At 45.5% G+C, this 23,370-nt stretch overlaps 1 protein-coding gene across 1 annotated transcript; it reads right to left on the bottom strand.

Moving 5' to 3' along the window:
- Nucleotides 1-2,130: 2,130 nt before the first annotated feature.
- On the bottom strand, nucleotides 2,131-5,772 carry LOC109737125 (receptor-like protein 9b). Its single transcript, XM_073509640.1, has 5 exons — nucleotides 5,378-5,772; nucleotides 4,977-5,132; nucleotides 4,790-4,858; nucleotides 3,769-4,400; nucleotides 2,131-3,659 (listed from the first exon to the last, which is right to left on the bottom strand). The coding sequence occupies exons 1-5, from the start codon at nucleotides 5,751-5,753 to the stop codon at nucleotides 2,217-2,219; spliced, it is 2,676 nt and encodes an 891-aa protein (XP_073365741.1). The 5' UTR covers nucleotides 5,754-5,772; the 3' UTR covers nucleotides 2,131-2,216.
- Between the last annotated feature and the right edge of the window lie 17,598 nt (nucleotides 5,773-23,370).

Genomic DNA, 23,370 nt, shown 5'->3' with positions numbered 1-23,370 from the left:
GAGGCTCTCGACCGTGCCGCAGCACCAGTGGATCAGCAAGCTCTTTGGCTTTGATTTCACCGTCGAGTATCGACCGGGCCGCCTTAACACCGTGGCCGACGCCCTGTCTCGCCGCGACGCCGAGCACGACGCCGCCGTCGGCGAGTCCGAGGGGGCGATGCTCTGCATCCGCTCGGGGCCTACTTTCGCCCTCTTCACCGACATCCGCCCGGCGACATTGGTCGCGCCAGACGCGCTCCTCCTTCAGCAGCAGCTGGCTGTGGGTGAGCTGGAGGAGCCGTGCCGGCGGGTTGCTCCTTCATGGGCGCCGGGTCTTCGTGCCGGCGCACGACGATCTCCGTCACCAGGTGATGCTGCTGGCCCACTCGGCGGGCCATGAGGGTGTGCAGAAAACCCTCCATCGTCTCCGCGCCGACTTCTACATCCCAGGTGATCGGGCCCTGGTCCGCGACTGGGTCTGGTCTTGTGTGGCGTGCCAGCGTAACAAGACGGAGACACTATGGCCGGCTGGTCTGCTCCAGCCCTTAGAGGTGCCGTCTTAGGTCTGGGGGGATATCTCTATGGACTTCATCGAGGGCCTCCCCAAGGTGGGCGGAAAATCGGTCATTCTCACGGTGGTCGACCGCTTCTCCAAGTATGCTCACTTCATCGCGCTCCGTCATCCCTACACTGCTACATCCGTGGCCCGTGCCTTCTTCGACGGTATCGTCCACCTCCACGGGTTTCCCCCTTCGATCGTCAGTGGTCGGGACCCGGTGTTCACCGGACATGTCTGGCGCGATCTCTTCCGGTTGGTGGGCGTGAAGCTTTGCCTGAACACGGCCTTCCATCCTCAGATGGACGGCCAATCCGAGGTTGTCAACAAGGTGATTGCAATGTATTTGCGTTGTGTCACAGGTGATCGTCCTCGCGCTTGGTTGGATTGGCTCTCGTGGGCAGAGTACTGCTACAACACCTCTTATCATTCTGCCCTGCGCGCCACTCCATTTGAGGTGGTCTATGGCAGGCCGCCCCCGCCCATATTGTCAGTTGATCCGGCGACGGCTCGGACGGAGGTGGCCGGTGATCTTATGCGGCGCCGTGACGAGATGTTGGCCGAGGTCCGGCAACGCCTCCTTCAGGCCCAGCAGCTGGCCAAGCATTACTACGACGACCACCATCGCGAGGCGGAGTTCGCGGTGGGTGATTGGGTGTGGCTGCGTCTCCTTCATCGCTCTATGCAGTCACTGGACCCACGCGCGAAGCGCAAGCTGGGTCCTCGCTACGCCGGGCCTTTTGCTGTCTTGGAGCGCATCGGGAAGGTGACCTACCGTCTTCAGCTTCCGGCCGGTGCCCGCATCCATGACGTCTTTCATGTGGGGCTGTTGAAGCCCTTCCGCGGGGAGCCACCTGCGGCCCCTCCAGCGCTTCCTCCGACCTCCGACGGGCGCCTCCTTTCGGGACCGGAGAAGGTGTTGAAGGCCCAGCTACGTCGCGGAGTGTGGTACGTGTTCATTCAGTGGGCTGGACTTCCAGAGGAGGACGCTACTTGAGAGCTGCGCGACGAGTTCCGCCAGCACTACCTAGACTTCCAGCTCGAGGATGAGCTGTTTGCGCTTGCGGGGAGAGACGTTATGACCGGGCAGACTTATGCCCGTAGGAGGCCCACTGGGCAGGTTTAGTTAGGGGTTTAACCCGCAAGTTATCTATTTTATTTCCATCGTGGTTATATATACTAGTTGTAAGACTCTTTGAGAATTAAGCAATAAGAATAATTCTATTGCCCGGCTCCCAGAGGAGCCGGACCCAAACCCTAGCCGCCTCCTGTTCCTTGCGCCGCCGCCTCCTCCCTCGCGCACGACGGCGCCCTGCCACCAGCGACCGGGAGCTCCGCCACATCCAGCACCTTCCTTCCCCTACAACCTACGCCCTAGACCCGGTAGGGTCCTAGCTCCGACTAGATTCCTATTTCAGATTATCACGAGAAAGACCAGGAAAGAAATAGAGAACACAAATTTTAACGGGTGCTATTTAACAACAACGGTCTTGAAGTAATTAATTATTGAATGCTTGCCATTCCTTTTGTAGAAGCAGTCATAACTTCACTACATTTTGTGTACCCATATATTAGCAAACAAACACAAGAAAGTAGCATAAAAAGTCTTAATCCATATTACACATATTATAATATCACATAATAGTTATTAAACGATGAATTCCACGACACTCAAGAAGGGTCAGTCGGTGCGGTTAAACCTTCTCATGCATAAAGCTGACCTAACCATCAGAATGTCACCAAGCCTGTCCACTGCTGAAAACCATGACCAGCGCCATCTTCTCTTGAAATAAAGCACAACCAAGGAGGTCCAGAAACCAATCAGGTAGCACAACACTGAAAAACTGAATAGTGCCAGGTTGGCAAGTTTACTATCATCTTCATGTTCTTCAGGCTGAAGAATCGACGGTGCATCAAAGCAACTCTTCAGCAGTGGTGGTCCGCAGAGATACGGATCGCCTGCATAGCTCCTCTCATCAAATGTGATGAATTGTCCGTTTCTACCCAATGTAGGGCCGGACAAGTTATTGTACGCCACAGTGAATACCTCCAACGAATGTAGTTCTACCAACTCTTGTGGTATTTGACCTGTCAAGTTGTTGTGCGACAGATCCAAGCTCTCGAGATTACTTAAATGTGACAAGGAATCTGGTATTGGTCCATGAAAGCAGTTGTTGGAAAAATTCAGTGCCCGTAACCATTTCATGTCACCTATACTTTTAGGAATGTATCCTTCCAACTGGTTTGAAGAGACGTCAAGTCCAGACATGTAACTGAGGATGTTTCCCTTGTATTTGTCTTGCCTGCTCTTGGTCATGAATTCTTCTTGGTCTGGTCCTATGAAAAATTCAGGCACGGGAGAAATACCTACTACGCTCCCAATATCATAGTCATTGGTGTGATTCATTACTACTGAAGTATCTGAGTCATTGTATAGGAAGCTATACAAATCACCATCTAACCCCATATTGCTCAGGCATGAAGGTAGCTGTCCAGAGAGCTTATTATGAGACAGATCTAGTAGACGCAAATACCTTAAGTGACATATATCATTTGGAATCAGTCCTTCAAACATATTTCCTTCGAGCAACAATATTTTTAGCTTTGGAAAGGACTTGTGCATCAATTCTGGAAGGATTCCACTGAATTGGTTCTGCCGTAGATCCATTGTGTATGTATCAGTTCCCGAGGACAACGGGAAAGGGAACGTTCCATTTAGTCGATTTTCACTCAGGTGAAGATACTGCAAACTGGGTAAGCATTGCACTGGACCGGAAAGGTTGTTTTTTGACATATCGAGGAACACAAGATTTTTAAGGTGGCATAATTTCAGCGGGATCGAACCACCCAATGAATTGCCTCTTAGATTCAAGATGGCAATATTTTCGAGTGCATGTATGCAAGTAGGGAGAGATCCAGTCAACTTGTTACTGCTAACATCAAGCAAAGTAAGTTGCTGACCAAGACATATATTATCAGGGATTTCCCCGGTGATTTGGTTATCGTTGAGTAGTAGATGGTAGATGGAACCTAATAGTATGCCTTGAGGGAATGAACCATAGAAATTGTTGCCAGACAGGAACAAAGAACGGATATTGGACTTGCTTCCATTAAAGGCGGAAAACTATGTTATCGGAGAAATTGTTGTTAGACAAGTCCAAAAATGTCAGGCTGTCTATATAGTGAAGCCCCGAAGGAAAGATGCCCTGGAAGGAATTCCTAGACAGGTTTACATAGTACAGATTTGGGAATGTGATGTTGATGCCCGTAGGTAATTTGCTTAGTCTATTATGAGATGCATCAAGCCAGTACAGACTGTCGTGTACTTTGGATGGAAGAAGAACACTTCCACTAAAGGAGTTGCCTTGCAGATTTAGATGTGACAGGTTCACATTTTTCTCTATCAACCATGAAGGGAAGTGGCCGCTTAGGTTGTTATTAGAGATATCAACAGCTTCTAATGCATGTTGGTGCGATAAGAAACTTAATATAACGGCAGGATTGCCATTAAGGTTACAATTTGGCAGTATCATAACCTGGAGCTGAGCTGACAGGCTCATTGTTGGAGTCACAGTTTCCACTTGAAAATGGTTACCACTGCTTGAAAGATCCAGATGTGTCAGTTGGCTACTGTTTGACAAGGAACCTAGGAAGAGAACTCCTTCAAGATTGTTATTGGAGAGGGAAAGCTTCACCAATGAAGTCAAATGGGCAAAGCTAAGAGAGGGAAACTTTATCGTAAATAGATTATTTGACAGATCAAGAATTCTGAGAGAAGTAAGATTCCCTATGCACGATGGAAGCTCTCCAAACAACGTACTACTACGAAGATGTAATTCTTCAAGATTTTCCATGTTGCAAATACCTGTAAGTGAAGTAGTGAACATGCTTTAATTATATTTTTATAATTGTTGAAAGAAAAATAAAATAGTACTCCATTCGTTTATAAATATAAGATGTTCTAACTTTTTTCTGAATCAAATGTATATAGGCACGTTTTAGTGTGTTTGTTCACTCATTTCAGCCCGTATGCAGTACACGTTGAAATATCCAAAACATTTTATATTTGTGTACGGAGGGAGTAGTCATGTTCATACAAGTAGGAGTAGTAAGTGGAGTTCTAACTTCAAGAGGCATTTTTTATTTAGAAACAGAAGGATCTATATGTAGCCCAAAATCATTCTTGTGCTTTAGCTCACCACGAGACCACCCCGGGACCGTATATAATTAATAGTATGAAAAAAAAATAGTCACCTGTTGGTAAGGTGCCGTTGAATGCATTATCGCTTAGATCAAGGGTATCCAGCTTCATTGTACTCAAATCTGTACAAGAAAAGCAAGTTAAAGCATTTAAATTGTTGGTCTCCAAGATTCTGTGACACTCACAAAAAAAGAAAGAAGTCTTTTTGGAATAAAGAGTGGAGAACTACGAAAAGCTCACGTTGGATCGCCATGGGGGAGGTCAAGTCATTTGAACTGATGAACAGGCGCCGTAGTGACGAAACTGCAACTAAGGATGAGATGCTGTAGTCACTTAAGATATTTCCAGCTAGATCAAGGCTTGTTAGTTTCCGCAATTTTGACCACACATCAAATCCTGCAAAAGGAGCAACAAGAACAATTCAAAATCTGAAGTGTTGAAGCAAGAGAAGAGATGGCGAGACAAAACAGTCGGCGGTACGTAGAACTAAAGAAACTAGGATAGCCATGGCAACATAGTTGATTCGCAAAAGAAATTGACAATATAATTTGGATGTATTGCCAAAAAAAAAAGACTGGTATTTCAAAAGAGCTTGAGAAAAGCTAGTAGTTAAAATACTAATGCATCTGAATAGAGAATACCTGCACCAGGTATGCATCCCTTGATATTTAGATCCAGGGACAGGGTCTGCAGCTCTTGCAAGGGAAGGAACATAGTAGCGTTGAGGAGGCACGGGGAAGGAACGTTTGCACCAAGATCGAGGCCCGTCACACGGGCGGGGCGGGAGTTGCTGCAGGTCACCCCCGGCCACAGGCAGCAATGTCCGTCAACCCAGTCCCAGTCCGACCAGTCCCAGTCGATGTGCGGCAGCGTGGAGAGCTGGCTGTAGATGTCCAGAAGCGCTCTCTTATCGGCCTGCACACACCCCTCACACAGGGGCATCAAAAGCTCGCCGGAGAAGCTCAGGAGGCAGAGCAGAGCCACTGCCAGCTGCATCGGTGGTGTGCGGCGCAACATGATCGATTGAGGTTCAGCAGAGAAGTTTTGGAGACGACGGATGGTAGTGGAGTGACGAGCACATAATATATACACACAGATTCTCAGTCAACAGCTTGCTCACTCCAGTCAACACTTAGTCCAGTCGACAGTTACATGCATATATACATGCGTAACAGCAGGGGCAAAAACGTTGACACTTAGTCAAGGATCAGAAAATCTCACAGCAACAGCTGACTCACTCCAGTGCGCTAGTCGCCATCTGTGGCAACGACTACGCTGTATATATGCGACCTTTCCAAAAAACTTTGGTGCATACCACGTCCTTTCTCGATCTGTTTTAACTGTGCCGATTAGCACGTCCAGCGGTTGAGTGACGGTAGGGGCAAGAACGTTGACACTAAGTCAAGGATCTGAAAATCTCACAGCAACTGGTTACTCGCTCCACTGCGCTAGTCGCCATCTGTCATCTGATGTGACATTTTCAAAAAGGGTTGGTGCATAAGGGCAACTAAAGGCACGACCCCAAATGGTCTGGCCGTGTTAGTTTGGAGGTAAATAGATACAAAATGCGGCCCAACACGCGGGAGCAAACGGACAAACGTCGGTTTTTCGTCCGCTATCGACCTATTCCTGGCCTAACTTTGGGCCGTTTGCATCAAAATGGACAAGCGCGGACAGGCGCGACGCGTGCACGTGTCCTTCCCTAGCCCGCCCGTCGGGGACACATGGGCCCCTTTTTCTCCCCCAGCCGCCCCAAAACCCCCTGAACCCTACCCCGCCATCGTCGCAGCTGCCATTTTCTCGGCCACCTCCCTGTCCAGCCCAGCGCCCCCTCCTCCCGCCCCCACCCCTACCCCCCAGGCCTTTGTCTCAGTCACGTCGTTGTCCAGCCTGGCCGCCGGATTTGAGCATATCTGGCCGCCTGATTTGTGTGCATCCGGCGGCATCCGGCCGCCGGTGGCTGTGCCTAGCCATGAATTGGCCAGGCACCGGACCGCACAGCCCCAGCAACACCTCTGCGCCGCAGGCAGGCATTGACTCCGCCTCTAGCCGTTCGGATCTACCCCGCCGGAACGGCGCCGACAAAAATACGCCGGTCGTAGTTTGGGCTCTGCGCTGGCCCAACAGCTAGTCGGCTCACCGTTGCCGCTCATAAAGTGCGACGACTACCCGCGGCAAGTCGTTCGTCGCGTTTCTACCACGCCGGTACATCCGGGGTGGGTGTTCATCAAGTGCAAAAAAGATAAGGTATATGCTTGCGTAATTTCAATAGCTAATTTGTGTGTAGGATGGATGTAAGTTTTGGTATTGGGAAGAAGAATACAGCGATCTATTGATTGGGTGAAATTTGATAGATGCTTGTGCACTCCTTGCTAGAATGGAGGCTAGAGATGAGATTAGATGCGAAGCAACGTCTACTTTAGAATCGAAGAAGAAAGAATTATACAGGATCGAGAATCCGCATATCAACAATGAAAGCATCGAGAAGATATTAATCCAACTTCTGAAAGCTGTTATGGAAGTTGGATTTCTATTAAAATGGCTACTTGTGGTTCTTGTTAACTTCGGTCTTGCTATTCTAGTTGAGAATTGGTGAATGTACTATCACATTTCAAAATGCCATTGATGAAATAAAAAATGTGTGCATACGAGCACCTAGCGGACCAGATGCGGCCGCGCGTTGGGCGCACGACCAACGCACCACAGAAAATGGGCGGACGTCGCTCCGTTGCCATCCCCAAACAGACGAAATCCGAACAAAATGGGCATCCGTTTGGGATCGTGCGTCGGAGATGCCCTGCATCCTGAAAGTGCGTTAAGTCGACTAGAGGGGGGTGAATAGGCGATTTTTATGAATTCTTCACTGAGGAATTTCAGGGTGAGGAAATTCCTTAGCGAAGAATTACTTGGAGCGGAAAAGTACCCAGATGCAAACATAACATAACATAAGCATGGTCATCATGATGAAATGAAGAAGACATAGAGTACAGGAAGCGTAAGCACATGATAAAACAGGATGAAGACAAACAGACTGAAGAAATTGAGCTGAGAAAATTGAGAAAGTCTTCAGTCAAAGTCTTCAAACAGATATGAACAAGCACACATCACAATAATGAGGAAATTGAAGAGTTGAGGAAATAGAACCAGTAGGCTTGGTGAAGACAATGATTTGGTAGACCAGTTTCAACTGCTGTGACAGTTGTACGTCTGGTTGGAGCGGCTAGGTATTTAAACCTGAGGACACACAGTCCCGGACACACAGTCCTCACCGTATTCTCCTTGAACTAAGGTCACACAGACCTCGTCCAATCACTCGTGGTAAGTCTTCAGGTGACTTCCAAACCTTCACAAACTCGGTCACTCGGCGATCCACAATTCCTCTTGGATGCTCTAGACCATGACGCCTAACCGTCTGGAAGATGCACAGTCTTCAAAAGTAACAAGCATCGGATCCACGCAGGATCAATCTCTTCAGTGATGCTCAATCACTTTGGGTTTGTAGGTGTTTGGGTTTGGGGTTTTCCTCACTTGATGATTTTCACTCAAAGTCCTCGGAGGATGGGATGCTCTCAAATGACAAGTGTCAGTTTCTCGCGGAGCAGCCAACCAGCTAGTGGTTGTAGGGGGCGGCTATTTATAGCCTAGGGAGCAGCCCGACATGGTAAGACATAAATGCCCTTCAATGATATGACCGTTAGGTGGGAAGATATTTTAGGACAGCTGGCGCGTAGCACAGCAACGGTCAGAAATTTGACTATCAAATTCCTCAGGGGTATCATGTTCCTCACTTGTAGGCAATCCGCACCGGCGAATTCCTAACTCCTCAGTCAGAACAAATTCCTCAGAGACTAGACTGTATGAGATTGACTGAACTGTATGAGATTTCCAATGGCTTCACTCGAAGGGATTGGTAGGTGTAGGATTTTGTGTTGAGCATCACTTGGAAATTTTTCCTTAGTATTTCCTCGACCCCCTTTAACTGTACGGTGTTTCCTATGACTCAAGAAAGAGAAAATGAAACTACGAAAACAAGAGTCTTCATGCTTCATGTTTCTCGAATGAATACCAAGTCTTCAAGGTTACACCAATTTCTTCATTTTCAAAGTCTTCAGAAATCCAAAGTCTTCAGTCGAAGATATTCATTTTTAGGGGTCGACTTTCTCTGTAAATATCAAACTCCTCATAGACTTATAGACCTGTGTACACTCACAAACTCATCAGTCCCTTAACCTATAAGTTTTCAATACACCAAAATCACTAAGGGGCACTAGATGCACTTACAATCTCCCCCTTTTTGGTGATTGATGACAATATAGGTTAAGTTTTCAACGGGGATAAAACATATGAAGTGTAACTAGTAATATTGAGGAATTTGATTGCAATATATTGAAGAACTCCCCCTAAAGATGTGCATAGTGAGGAATTTGCTTTTGAAGCAATGCACACTTGAAGAGTAGAATCATGGAGATCTCCCCCTATATCTTGTAAATCATACACGCATTTAACATATGATATGAAGAATTTGAAATGCATGATGAAATATGGTGACTGATGCAATTTAGCATGCGTGCATTAACATTAATGAGGAATAAGCATGCAGAAGAACACAGCAAAAGTATCAAACCATCATAGGGATTAAGTTTACAACTCGATCCAAGAAAGTCATGAAAAGAACGAGAGTTGTAACTTAGCAAAAAAGACGCCCATATATGTAGACCCGCTTGAAGACTAACTCAAATTTCTCCCCCTTTGTCATCGAGTGACCAAAAGGATCGAAAGGTGAGGACTAACGCCCCTGAAGAATATCATGTTGAAGGAGGAGCGCTAGCGTTGTTGGGGTCGGTTGTTGTAGTAGGGCCTGCCGCAGTGTCGTCCAAATCTTCATGCTCATCCGTCTCGCGTGATGAAGAATATGAGCTGGCTACCGTAGAAGGAACTTTGACTTTCTTGAATTTCTTCGCTGGTGGTTGAGACCAGTCAAAGTCCTGTTGGAGGCCCATTTGCTTCAGATCTTCTTCACCATAAAGGTGAGTCAGAACAGCCCAGGTGCGACCGAAGATTTCATGGAGGTAGTAATGGTTTTTCTTCATTACATTGTGTGTAGAAAACATGTTGTGAAGAATAGAACCAAACTAACGCTTAACCCATTTGTGGTTGCGATCGACCTTCTGGTGAAGACCGAGGAGAAGCTCACGATCAGTCATCACCCTGGGAGTTGTGGCCTGAGGATTTTGCTTTGAAGCATTGGCGGCAGAGTCATGAGTGGCAGAGTCATCATTGGCGGAGTAAGATGCAGCTTTGCGAAACTGGCCATCCAATGGACGAATGCCTTCATCAATAACAGCAGCGGCCTTGCCGTTTTCATCAGCTGAGGAAAATGTCCGCTTGAGGACTTCAATGGGGGGAAAGTAGCTGAGATGATTCTGAAAATCAGCCTTGTAGTTGAGTGAAGACCTTGTTCTGAGGAATCTCATAATCCACGGGGCATAAGGCTTCAACTCAAACGGAGAGAGTGCAACATTTGCCAGAGTCCTCATGAAGAAATCATGATAGTTGACAGGGATGCCATGTATGATATTGAATAGCAGACTCTTCATGATGCCAATGACTTCCTCATCAGTCGAGTCGTGGCCTTTGATTGGACTCATTATCTTCGTCAGAATGTGATAGACTGTTCTTGGCACGTACAACAATTCCTTCATGAGGAATTTGGTCCTTGGGGCTTGATCAACACTTGCATGTAATGATCTGTAAGCTCAGGTTCATGGTATATACAACGAGCACCTTCAAGGGGAGGACTGATTTGCAGGGCATGAAGTAATTCAGAGGCCGGTGCTTTATTGTGAGTATTTTCGGTCATCCAGTCCAAAACCCAAGAGTTCACATCGTCAGCATCTCCGGTGATGTGCAGCGTTGCATAGAACTGAAGAATTAGCTCTTCATTCCAATCAACAATGTCAGTGCAAAAGTTGAGCAGTCCTGCATCATGAAGCACGCTGAGGACTGGGGTGAAACAAGGCAGTGATTCCATGTCCACATGAGGAATATGCTCATGCTCGAGACTTTGTCTTTGTTGAAAAGCAGTGAAGAATAGAAGTTAGCTTGGCTGGCAGTCCAGAAGTGCTTCCTTCTAAGACAAGCGGAGTCATATGGGTTATACTCGGTGAAGAACACATGCTCGCCGAAGAAGTCATCAACCTTGAATTTTTTCTTCTTTGAGAAGGGATCCTTTGGCTTGGGCTGAGGAGTATCGGTCAATTGCATCACCACCTCAGGAATCGCAATCTTAGGATCCACAGGCTGAGGAATTTTAGGTTCTTCTTCAGTGGCAGCCCGGGTCTTCAATTCTTCATTAACCATTTCATCAGCACTAGTGGCTGGAATCTCTTCATGGACAGATGGAGTGGGGTGAGGTTCTTCAGATCCCATTTGAACTTCAGTTCGCACTGGGGATTAAGGAATTTGTTGCAGAGGTGTGAACAAAGGAGAATTTGGGTGCTGACTTTCCCAAAAGTCATCGTTCATCACTGGTGTTGTGCACCCAATGTCCACATCCACATCTTCATCATCTTTTTCTTCAACGCCGGCCTCTTCAGCTGTGAACTGAGGCATGGGCGATGAGACAATTGGGGTTGAAGGGACTTCATCCACTTCAATTTCTACATCCAACTGCTCTGACGAAGCAGCAGAAGGAATCTCTTCATCTGATCCGCTTGGGATCACATATTCTTCATCAAAAGGAACGAGTTCCTTTGATGGCATGCTTGAGACGGGAATAGCATCAATCGGATTCTCAAAAGAGCTGGTCAATTTCTTCATCTTCTTCGGAGCTGAAGAATCTGATGAAGTTGATGCTTTCCTTTGCTTCACAGCTGCACGCTCCACAACCTTGGTCTTCTTCGCATCTGATGCAGAAGGAAGAATTGGACTTGGTGTAGGCGCAGGAGGAGGAGAGGGAATTGGCTCATTTACTTCAGGCACAGCGGTTGAAGCTTCAGCTGGCCTGACAATTTCTTCAGGCGCAACACTAGTGGTTTCCCTGGCAATTTCTTCAGCGGCTGGAATGGAGTCATCAGCCCTGGTACTCTGAGTTTCATCAGCAGCCTGATTGTCATCAGCGGTGCTGGCATGTTCTTCAGTCAGCTGAGCAGATGCCTCAGCCTAAGGAATTTCTTGTTGCGTTGGGGCTGCAACATTGGAGGTGAATTCTTCAGCTAGTTTCACAAAACGAACCTTGGCTCCCAGCCAATCAGCGCGGTATGCGTCAAATTCATCACTGAGTTTCTTGATCTCAGATTGAATAGTGACAAGTTCATTAGTTGTCATAGTGACAACATTCTTCTTCAGGAAGCGCTCCTTCTTGTATTGCGCTTTCTTCAACTGTCTGGCCTTTTCAAATTTCCATTTTTTTTCCTGAATAAAGGCAGTCAACATATGACTTTGGCCAGGAGTCAACTTGAAGTCAGGCATAGGAGTGTTGGGGTCCTTGTGCCAGAGATCGATGTAATCAAGGATCAATTTTGGATCCAAAAGCAGAGGCACATTTGTGCCTTTGGCTCTAGCGGCCCTAAGCTGACTGCCCCTGATGATTTCAGCAAGTTCTTCATCATCAGCTCCGTCTTCATCAGACGGCACTTGAAAGGCGACCTGCTTCTTGTGAGGACTTGGTCGAGAGCCTCATCCAGCAGTGGCCTTTGTCTTCAGCAGAGTGGGGCATGTTGAGGAATTTGGTGGAGCTGAAGAACTAGCAGAGGCTCCTGAGGCAATAGAGATCCCAGTTGTCCTTTGGCACGAGGCAATATGCACAGGTGCTGAGGATTTAGACGGAGGAGCTGGAGCAGCTTGAGGAATTGGTCGTGAGGGCTTTGAAGAGCTTGGCCGTGAGGGCATAGCTGAGGAACTTGGCCGTGAGGGCATTGAGGTAGAAGCACTGGGCTTGTGAGCAGGCTTCTTGGGCATGGCCTTCTTTGGCTTGCTTGCAGAGGCCTCAGCAGTAGAGTCTTCATTGAATTTCCTCACCGCTTCCTTAGCTATTTTGGCTAGTTTGGCCTGGCGCTTAGCCCATTCATCAGGATAGTCCTCACCACGCTTGAGGCTGGTAGGATCAGCTTCTTGGCCAAGTGCCAATGGAGGTCTTGTGCATGGAGGATTAAGAGCGAATTTCTTCATGTACTTAGGAGTCACATATCTGTATTCCCTCCATTCCCGTGCCCATCTCCTCTCTATCCTTTGTATGCGCACCTTGCGCTGATTTTCGTCCTCCTTTCCATGTTTAGCCTCATCAGGAGTGCAATAATCCTTGTAAATGTCATCTCGGATTTTGAAAGCAGTGTTGACCTCAGGTCTCTTTCCTCCCTTCTGAGGTTTCTTGCCGTCAGCCATTTTCTTCAGCTGAGGAATCTGAACAATAGAATTCTCTGAAGAGGTGTGCAACTTTTCTTCGAGGAACGCTACAAATGAGTTAAGTTGATGAGAACCTAGAGATTCAGCAGCGGACATGTGTACCTGTGAACAGAATATAGTTGCGAAGAATTTGGAGAGGTCATATGCGTTCTCAGAAGATTTTGCAAAAAGAACAAGTTTGAGGAATTTGACCAGATGAGTCTTGAAGAAATTCACTAAGCGTTCTTTGTCTTAGGTTCCAGAGTTGTACAGATCGAAAATCCACACAATTGAGGAATCTTGAAGGAAAAATGTTGCTTAGAGAAACGGATCAAGAACAGATGACATGTGAGGTGTTTAGTGTGTGAAGATTTGAAGAATAAACACCTTTTGAAGATTTTGTAGAAATCATCAGAATGTACAAAGGCAGTAAAAGTAACTTTTAATGCCCCTTGACGAAGAACACGATGAACTGGGAAGTGTAGATTTGAAGCTCGTCGGTTCAGATCTTCCACGCCCTAACTTGGCAGAGGAAGACAGCTACGGCGGCGGCGGAGTGAAGAAATCCGCGGCCGGCGCGAGTACGATGGTGACGAGGTCGAGGCAGTGAAGCTCTTCCTCACGGGCGACGATGGAAGTAGCGGCGGCGCTAGGGTTTTGAGAGCTCGAGCGAGGGAGAGAGGTCGAGTGGAGTAAAAACGAAGTGAGAAAGGGGAGGGGTATTTATAGCCGAAGTGAAAAACTGCTCGCCCGAGGAAATTGGATGAACGTGCCCCTGACCCTTCTCATTCGCGTGACATGTGTCACCCACGTACTGAGATGTGGCGATCGTGTGAGATCGTGGGTGAATAAGATAATATATCATGGAATGCGGACGGTTTGAGCGGCAAACGCCGAAAATTCAGATAAGATCAGCTTTTAAAGTTTCGTTCGCAAATTCTTCAGCTGATAAGGACACAGTTTCGAACGAGTTTCAAATAGAACGCACATTAAGAATTTGTGAATAGATTGGGTTGAGTTTAGTATAGAGGGGGAAGGGTCCGATCACATTCACTTAGCAAAAAAAAACAACTTGAAGAAATAGCAATAAGTGAATGCTGTAGAGGACATAAACTCATATATATATATAGCCAATGAAGACAAACGACGGAAACGGTGAAGACAATGCAAAGTTGAAGAAAAAGAACAACTGAGGAATTTCAAACAAAAAAACTCAAATTTAAGATTTTCAACTTTTGTTGGTGGCGTGACCCACCGTATAAGGATGATGATTTCAGACACCGCGTACAATTGTCGTAGGGCTCTGAGAATCAAATTCTTCGTTAATTTCTTCACACTTAGAGGGTTAGTCTTCATTGATTGAAGAAAAACGTTACTTCGTGTGTTGCACATCTAAGTCATCAATTTTGCATAAGTGTTAGGATGTGTGTCCTTTTCAAAGGACATTCGAAGATTCTAGGATATTTAGCTCACACCGCAACTTGCTAAATGTCTTCTCATCCAAGGGCTTTGTGAAGATATCGGCTAGCTGGTCTTCAGTCTTCACATGCTCAATAGAAATGTCGCCCTTGAACACATGATCACGAAGAAAATGATGACGAATCTGAATGTGTGCTTTGTCTTCAAGTGCTGAACTGGGTTATGAGCAATCTTGATGGAACTCTCATTGTCACAGTAGAAAGGCACATTCTTCAGGTTGATGACGTAATCCTTGAGGGTTTGCTTCATCCATAGCAATTGTGCACAACACGAACCAGCAGCAATGTACTCAGCTTCAGCAGTAGACAGTGATACGCTGTTCTGTTTCTTCGAGGACCAACAGACCAAGGATCGTCCGAGGAAATGGCATGTGCCTAATGTTGACTTGTGGTCCACATGGTCACCAGCATAGTCACAGTCTGAATATCCAATGAGATCAAAAGCCGAGCCCTTGGGGTACCATAATCCAAGTGTTGGTGTTTGAGCTAGATATCGAAGAATGTGCTTCACAGCCTTATGGTGTGATTCCTTCGGTGTAGCTTGAAATCGGGCACACATGCAAACACTAAGCATAATGTCTGGCCTAGATGCACATAAATACAATAAAGAACCAATCATGGAGTGGTATACCTTTTGATAGAAGTCAATACCATTTTCATCAGTGCATAGATGGCCATTTGTGGGCATAGGGATTTTGACGCCTCTGCAATCTTGCATGCCAAATTTCCTCAATACATCCTTGAGGTATTTCTCCTGAGATATGAATATGCCATTGCGCTGTTGACGAATTTGAAGACCTAAGAAGAATTTCAACTCTCCCATTATAGACATTTGATATTCTTCACTCATCATATAGGCAAATTCATCACTATAACGTTGGTCAGTACAGCCAAACATAATATCATCAACATATATTTGGCACACAAACAATTCATCATCATAAGATTTAGTGAAGAGAGTTGGGTCAAGTGAACCGGGTTTGAAGCCTTTCTTCATGAGGAATTCCTTCAAAGTATCATACCACGCCCGAGGGGCCTGCTTGAGGCCATAGAGGGCCTTGTTGAGTCTGAAGACTTTGTCAGGATGCTTTGGATCTTCAAAATCTGGGGGTTGAGCAACATATACTTCTTCCTCAAGCTTACCATTGAGGAATGCACTTTTCACATCCATTTGATATAAAGTGATATCATGATGGTTAGCATAAGCAAGTAATATGCGAATAGCCTCAAGTCTAGCAACAGGTGCAAAAGTTTCATCGAAATCGATTCCTTCAACCTGTGTGTAGCCTTGAGCTACAAGTCGTGCCTTATTCCTCACCACAAGGCCATTTTCATCTTGCTTGTTGCGGTAGATCCACTTTGTGCCAATGATATTGTGCTTGCGAGGATCTGGACGTTTGACCAGTTCCCAGACGTTGTTGAGCTCGAACTGATGTAATTCCTCTTGCATAGCTTGAATCCACTCAGGCTCCAGAAATGCTTCATCTACCTTAGTGGGCTTTGTGATAAGAGACAAAAGCAAAGTGCCCACAAAAGTTAGACAAGTGAGAAGCTCTTGAGCGTGTGAGAGGACCTGCAATGTTGATGTCACTGATGATTTTCTCAATCTGCACTTCATTTGTGACACGAGGATGAGCTGGTTGCCGTTGAGGAACTTGATCAGCATTTTCTTCAGCATCATTTTCCTCAGGTGCATCAGCATGACGTTCTTCACGATCTGGAATAAATTCTTCAGCAGATTCTTCGGTAGGAATAACATCCTCAGTAGCCTTGAACTTGATGGTTTCCTCAGGAGACTGTTCATTTAGCACAGGAGGTAGGTGCTCTCTTTGCGAGCCATTAGTTTCATCGAACCGCACATCTACAGTTTCAACAACCTTGTGGTGAACGGTGTTGAAGACTCTGTAGGTGTGCGAGTCCTTTCCGTAACCAAGCATAAAACCTTCATGTGCTTTCGGTGCAAATTTAGAATTGTGATGAGGATCTCTAATCCAACATTTAGCACCGAAGACTTTGAAATAACTCACATTGGGTTTCTTGTCAGTGAGGAGTTCATATGTTGTCTTCTTGAAGAATTTGTGAAGATATACCCTGTTGATGATGTGGCACGCAATATCAATTGCCTCAGTCCAGAAACGACGAGGCGTCTTGTATTCATCAAGCATAGTGCGAGCCATCTCAACAAGAGTCTTGTTCTTGTGCTCCACGACACCATTCTGCTGAGGAGTATAAGGAGCAGATAACTCATGAGTAATACCAAGTTCATCAAGATAGTTATCAAGACCAGTGTTCTTGAACTCAGTTCCATTGTCACTTCTGATGTGCTTGATCTTCACACCAAAGTTGGTTGAAGCCCTCGAGGAAAATCGTTTGAAGACTTCCTGCACCTCATGTTTGTAAGTGACAATATGCACCCATGTGTAACGAGAGTAATCATCAACAATAACAAAGCCATATAGAGATGCATCATTTGTAACTGCAGAGTAATGGTTAGGACCAAAGAGATCCATGTGAAGCAATTCAAATGGTCAAGTAATGGTCATGATAGTCTTCGCTGGATGCTTGGACTTGGTCATCTTTCCAGCTTCACAGGCTCCGTATAAGAGATCCTTGAGGAATGTGACATTCTCAATGCCAATGACATGCTTCTTCTTCGCGAGTGTGTGCAAGTTCCTCATGCCAGCATGACCAAGTCGTCGATGCCATAGCCAGCCTTCTGAAGCTTTTGCAAGTAGACATATAGCTGGTTGTGGTCTTGTAGAGAAATCAACAATATACAGATCTCCTCTCCTAAAGCCTTCGAAGACTTTGGAATTGTCAGCTTCCATGATCACAACACAACGATACTTGCCAAAGATAACAACCATATCAAGATCACAAAGCATTGAGATAGACATGAGGTTGTATCCTAAGGACTCGACAAGTTTGACTTTGTCCATGTGTCGATCCTTTGAGATCGCAACCTTACCTAGACCCAATACCTTGCTTTTGCCTTTGTCAGCCAAGATGATATGCTTCAAATGCGATGGAGATAAGGGAACATCCATCAATAGATTCTTGTCACCAGTCATGTGATTTGTACATCCACTATCGAGGACCCACTCATTGGCTTTGGGTTGCAGATGAATTAGTGCAACTTACGAACTCATATACTTCATCAGTGAAGAATATGACATCAAATTCATCAGATCAATTTCATCAAGCAGTAAAACAGATAAGGCAGTATGAGGATGTGAGAAATGAGGATTCATTTCTTCATGATTAGCCAGTGTCCATTCAGGCAATTTTTCAGGTCTCCAGCAAATTCCTCAGACGTTCAAGTACGTTTGGAGACCTGGCCCTGCATAAGACATTAGTTCTTTTTCTTCACCACCCACATCTGAAGGGATGGCAAAGAGTTCATCATTCTGCGAGCTCCATAAGAGAACTGTGGCATTGAAACCAGTCCACTTCGTTTCGCATGAGAGGGGTTAGGGTAAGCATATGAATAAGCAGAGAAATTCTTCGAGGACTTATGAACATAATGGTTAGAAGAATAATGCTCATATTCATAGCCCTTAGAGCTTCCATGCGAAACAGAAGTGTTAGCACGATGATATTCATGTGAGGACTTTGATCCTTTTGAGGAAGTTGATCCACGTGAGGAATTTGGTCCGTATGAGGACTTGGATCCATATGAAGAATTTGGTCCATACGAAGAATTTGATCTGGGGTTCCTATTCTTCACAGGTGGTGTCATGATGACATTCACCTGAAGACTTTCAAGGCACCTTTTGGGAACCCAGATTTTCTTCATAGGGGAACCGTTCCTGCAGTTAGTGCCAACATATCTAGCAAATACGTCACCATTCTGATTTTTGAACAGTTTATAGTTGGAGTCAAATGACTCATCAGAAAAATGAGGAGATTCACATGTAAAGCCTGATAAAGTAGATGGATCTACTGGAGGTCCCTTTCTAGCAACCCATGAGGTTTTGGGGTACTGCTCAGGCTTCCAGTAAGTCCCATCAGCGTTGAGTTTCCTCTCAAAGGCAATACCCTCTTTCCTAGGGTTCCTGTTGAGGATCTGCTTTTTAAGCACATCACAAAGAGCCTGATGCCCTTTTAGGCTTTTGTACATGCCTGTCATGTACAATTCCTTCAGCCCTGCATCATCAGTGATACTAGCAGTGTCCTCGGATGAGAAATTAGTGATAGCAGAGACAGGTGAAGAATTTGTAGCATTAGAAGCATTGGAACATTCAGGTGAAGAATTAGCAGATTCACATTCAATGCACTTCAAACATGGAGGAACAAATTTTTCCTGAGCAGCGCTGATTTGTTGAGCAATGAATCGCGCTCCTTCTGAAGATCTTCATAACTCACTCTTAGCTTTTCAAGATCTTGGTTTCTTTGAAGAAATTCATAAGAAAGCTTCTCATGATCAGATAAGAGAGTGTTATAATGACTTTGAACATTGTCAAACCTATACTGAAGTCTCTGAAGATTTTCAGTCAAGGTTTTCATGCGATCCATTTCTTCACCCAACATATCATCACTTTTGTCTAGCATGTTTTGAACCTTTTCAAAAGCCTTTTGTTGTTTCACAGCAATCTTAGCAAGTTTAGAGTAGTTTGGCTTGAGGTTTTCATCAGATTCATCCTCACTTGATTTAGAGGAGGGATATTTGAGTACCTTAGCACCCTTTGCCATGAAGCAATAGGTGGGAGCGTAGTCATCATCGCCTTCATCAGCTTTGTTGGTGAAGCCATTTTCTTCAGAGTTGAAGATGGATTTGCTGACAAACGCAGTAGCGAGAGCTAGGCTCGCCACACCAGATTCAGACTCCTCAGATGCCTCCTCTTCCTCGTTGTAGGATCGAAAGTATGTCTAGAGGGGGGTGATTAGACTACTTGACCAAATAATAATCTAGCCTTTTCCCAATTTTAGTTCTTGGCAGATTTTAGCAACTTAGCACAAGTCAAGCAATCAACCTACACATGCAATTCTAAGAGTATAGCAGCGAAATGTAAAATAATTGCATATGAAGGTGGGCATGAGATTGAGGGAGCAAACGCAATGTTGACACGGAGATTTTTTATCCGTGGTTCCGATAGGTGGTGCTATCGTACATCCACGTTGATAGAGACTTCAACCCACGAAGGGTAATGTTGCGCGAGTCCACGGAGGGCTCCACCCACGAAGCGTCCACGAAGAAGCAACCTTGTCTATCCCACCATGGCCGTCGCCCACGAAGGACTTGCCTCACTAGGGTAGATCTTCACGAAGTAGGCGATCTCCTTGCCCTTACAAACTCCTTGGTTCAACTCCACAATCTTGTCGGAGGCTCCCAAGTGACACCTAGCCAATCTAGGAGACACCACTCTCCAAGAAGTAACAAATGGTGTGTTGATGATGAACTCCTTGCTCTTGTGCTTCAAATGATAGTCTCCCCAACACTCAACTCCCTCTCAAAGGATTGGATTTGGTAGAAAGAAGATTTGAGTGGAAAGCAACTTGGGGAAGGCTAGAGATCAAGATTTATGTGGTTGGAATGGAATATCTTGACCTCAACACAAGTGTAGGTGGTTCTCTCTCAGAAAATATGTATTGGAAGTGTAGGCATGTTCTGATGGCTCTCTCCACGAATGAAGAGTGGGTGGAGGGGTATATATACCCTCCACACAAAATCTAACCGTTACACACAAATCACCAAACTCGGTGGGACTGAATTAGAGAACTCGGTCAGACTGAATTGGTTCATAATGTGACCGTTAGGTGTTTCGGTGGGACCGACGTGTCAACTCGGTGGGACCGATATCATTAGGGTTAGGGCATAACGTAATCTTGGTGTGACCGATTACACAAACTCCGTGGGACCGATTTTGGTAATAATCAAACAGAGAGTTGGTCAGGCAAACTCGGTGGGACCGATTCGCTCATCTCGGTGGGACCGAAACGTTATGAAAAGGAAACAGAGTGTTTGCATTGCAATCTCGGTGGGACCGATCGCTCATCTCGGTTTGACCGAAACGTTACGAAGGGAAATAGAGAGATTACAATCCCATCTCGGTGAGACTGAGATCCCTATCGGTGAGACCGAAAAGACTAGGGTTTCTGGCAGTGGCTATGTCAATTGAACTCGGTGGCGCCGGATGGAAAGAATCGGTGGGGCCGAGTTTGACTATTGGTTTGGGACATATGTGGATATGAGAAACTAGTGGAGGGTTTTGGAGCATATCACTAAGCATTTTGAGCAAGAACCTCATTAAGCAACACCTCATCCCTTCTTAATAGTATTGGCTTTTCCTAAAGACTCAATGTGATCTTGGATCACTGAAATAGAAAATGTAGAGTCTTGTGCTTTGAGCTTGAGCCAATCTTTTGTCTGTAGCATTTTGAAGGGTCCACTTTCTAATCCATGCCATGCCAATCATTGAGCTTTCCTGAAATATCTATCTTGAAATAGCATTAGCTCAATGAGCTATATGTTGTTAGGAATTATCAAAACCACCCAGGGATAGTTGCACTTTCAATCTCCCCCTTTTTGGTAATTGATGACAACATATAGATCAAAGCTTCGACAAATGATAAGTAAGATTGAAAAACATCGTCGCTTTGAGAAGTATGTGATAAGCAAGAGCTCCCCGTAAATTTGTGCATTATTTAATGTTTGCTTTTGAATGCAAATACCCAATCGATTAGGATCATGGGTTACTCTTCCATGTCACATACATCCTGGTGGAGCGCTCAAAATGATAGAAGTTAAAGCATGAACTCATCACCAAAACAAGTGAATGATCATCTAGAATATAAGAGATAATATCATCCAACAAGCATAAAGGGTAGCATATGATCAAACACATGATCAAACAAGTATGTCACAAGTAGCTCACACAAGCACGCAATAAAGTTTCAAATCAAACCAAATAAGTGCAAAGAGAGATAAAAAACCAACACTCTCTCTCTCGAAGCCTATGATCTATACATTTTTCTCCCCTTTGGCAACAAGTTACCAAAAAGTTTTAAAAATGTATAGTGCTAAACGACTCTCAGGCTCGATCTTCGGGAGGTGGTGTTGAGAGAACTCCAAGGACGAAGGCTTCTGGTGAAGTAGCTGGAGCTGGTGGAGTAGCTGCTGGAGGTGGAACTGGAGCTGTAGCTGCTGGTGCTGATGTTGTAGGTCTGGTGTCAGTCACTGGCACTGCAACAGATCTCTGTCCTCTGGGCACTTTGGCAAGAGCATCTGTGGTAGACTTGCCCTTCTTCTCCTCTGCTTCCTCCTGAAGTTGCTCAACTGCAGTTTGGATCTCTGTTACCTTGACATCAAGGTCATAGAATTTTGTCTCAATAATCCTTTCCAAGCTCTCCTGGTTCTTGGTCAGGGTGGCCAATCCCTTCTCAATCCTCAGGGTGGACTGGATCAGATATCCTAGCTGGTCCTGCTTGCTCTTCAAGAATACTTGAGATGCCTCTTCCACAGTTGGCATCTTTGCAGCCTTCTCTGCCTTAGCTTTCTCTCTCTTTTCATGTGCTTGAGCTAAAGATGGTTCATTCTCATTCATCACAACAGTGTTATGTTCAAATTCAGGATAGATGGGTAGGTGCTCCTTATCCAAGATGTACTTGCCTTTTCCCATCTTTGAGTTGATTAGCTCCTGAATGTGTGGGGCATACCCACAACTTCTCTTCTGGTCAACAGCAGTCCTCTTGATTGTCTCAACAATCAGGCTCATAACCTTGAACTTCTGTGGGACATCAAATATGTGCAGCAAGTTGATGGCATGCCCTCTAATCATCTTGTGATCACCTGACTTGGGTAGCAGTGTGTGCCTTAAGATCCAGTTGATTGCTGGCAGACCAGACAACAGGTAGTGGACAGATCCAAACTTGTGTGTATCCAAGGCAGCATCTGGGATCTCCTTATACATGTTAGCCATAGTGTTGTGGTCTTTCTTCTTCTCTGCATAAATGTCCAAGTCATCCTCATGTTCCTCGGGAGCATTTATGAGCTTGGCTCACTCATCAACTGTAGATTGGTACCTAGTACCCTTAGACATCCATACAATCCTTCCATCTGGATAGAAGTGGGCAGTGGAGTAAAACTGCATGATGAGTTCATCATTCCACTTGGTGATCTTCTGGGCAACAAATTTATCCACTCCACATGCCTTAAAGCTATCAAGCACACCAGGGAAGTGATCCTCATTTTACTTGATGAATTCCCAGTCAACACATCTCATATCACACACAATGGGCTTCTTGTCAAGCAAAATAGTCTCATAGAAGTCATGCTGTTCCTTAGTATGGAATTTGTAGTCCACAACAGTCATTCTCCTGATAGCATAGGGATCAGACTCTCTCCATAGTCTCAATCCTGGATCCTTCCCGATCTTCATATTCTCTACAACTGGGTGTGCATCAGTGTGGTCTGGGATCTTGGGCTTTAGCTTCCTCAACACAACAGAATCATCTTCTTCTTCTTCAGCAGCTTGAGGCACTGGGGCCTTGTTCTTCTCTTCAGCAGGTATGTTCCTAGTGCTCCTTTTGGGTTTTGGCTTTGGAGCTGGAGCAGCAGCCTTGGGAGCAGTTTTGGGCTTTGATGGAGCAGCCCCTGCTTTGATTGCATCTCCCATAAGCTTTTGAGCTTTGGGTGCTGGTGCAGCATCCTCTTCCTCTTCTTCTTCAGAATCTCTCATCATTGATGGCTTCCCAATAACTCTGGCATGGTCTTCTTGACCCTTTCTTTTCTCTTCTTGCCATCTCCAGTTTCCTTGGGTTCAAGAGTGAACTCC

Source organism: Aegilops tauschii, chromosome 2, assembly GCF_002575655.3.
Source record: "Aegilops tauschii subsp. strangulata cultivar AL8/78 chromosome 2, Aet v6.0, whole genome shotgun sequence".
Taxonomy (NCBI): Eukaryota; Viridiplantae; Streptophyta; class Magnoliopsida; order Poales; family Poaceae; genus Aegilops; species Aegilops tauschii.
Note: the sequence above shows the minus strand (reverse complement) of the source record. Positions and strands in the feature narration are given on the sequence as shown.

Coding starts and splice junctions, on each gene's coding strand:
- LOC109737125 (XM_073509640.1), bottom strand. CDS start 5,753: ATGTTGCGCCGCACACCACCGATGCAGCTGGCAGTGGCTCTGCTCTGC. Junction 4,859..4,976: donor CTCCCCCATGGCGATCCAAC/GTGAGCTTTTCG, acceptor TTTCTTGTACAG/ATTTGAGTACAATGAAGCTG. Junction 4,401..4,789: donor CAACGGCACCTTACCAACAG/GTGACTATTTTT, acceptor CTTCACTTACAG/GTATTTGCAACATGGAAAAT.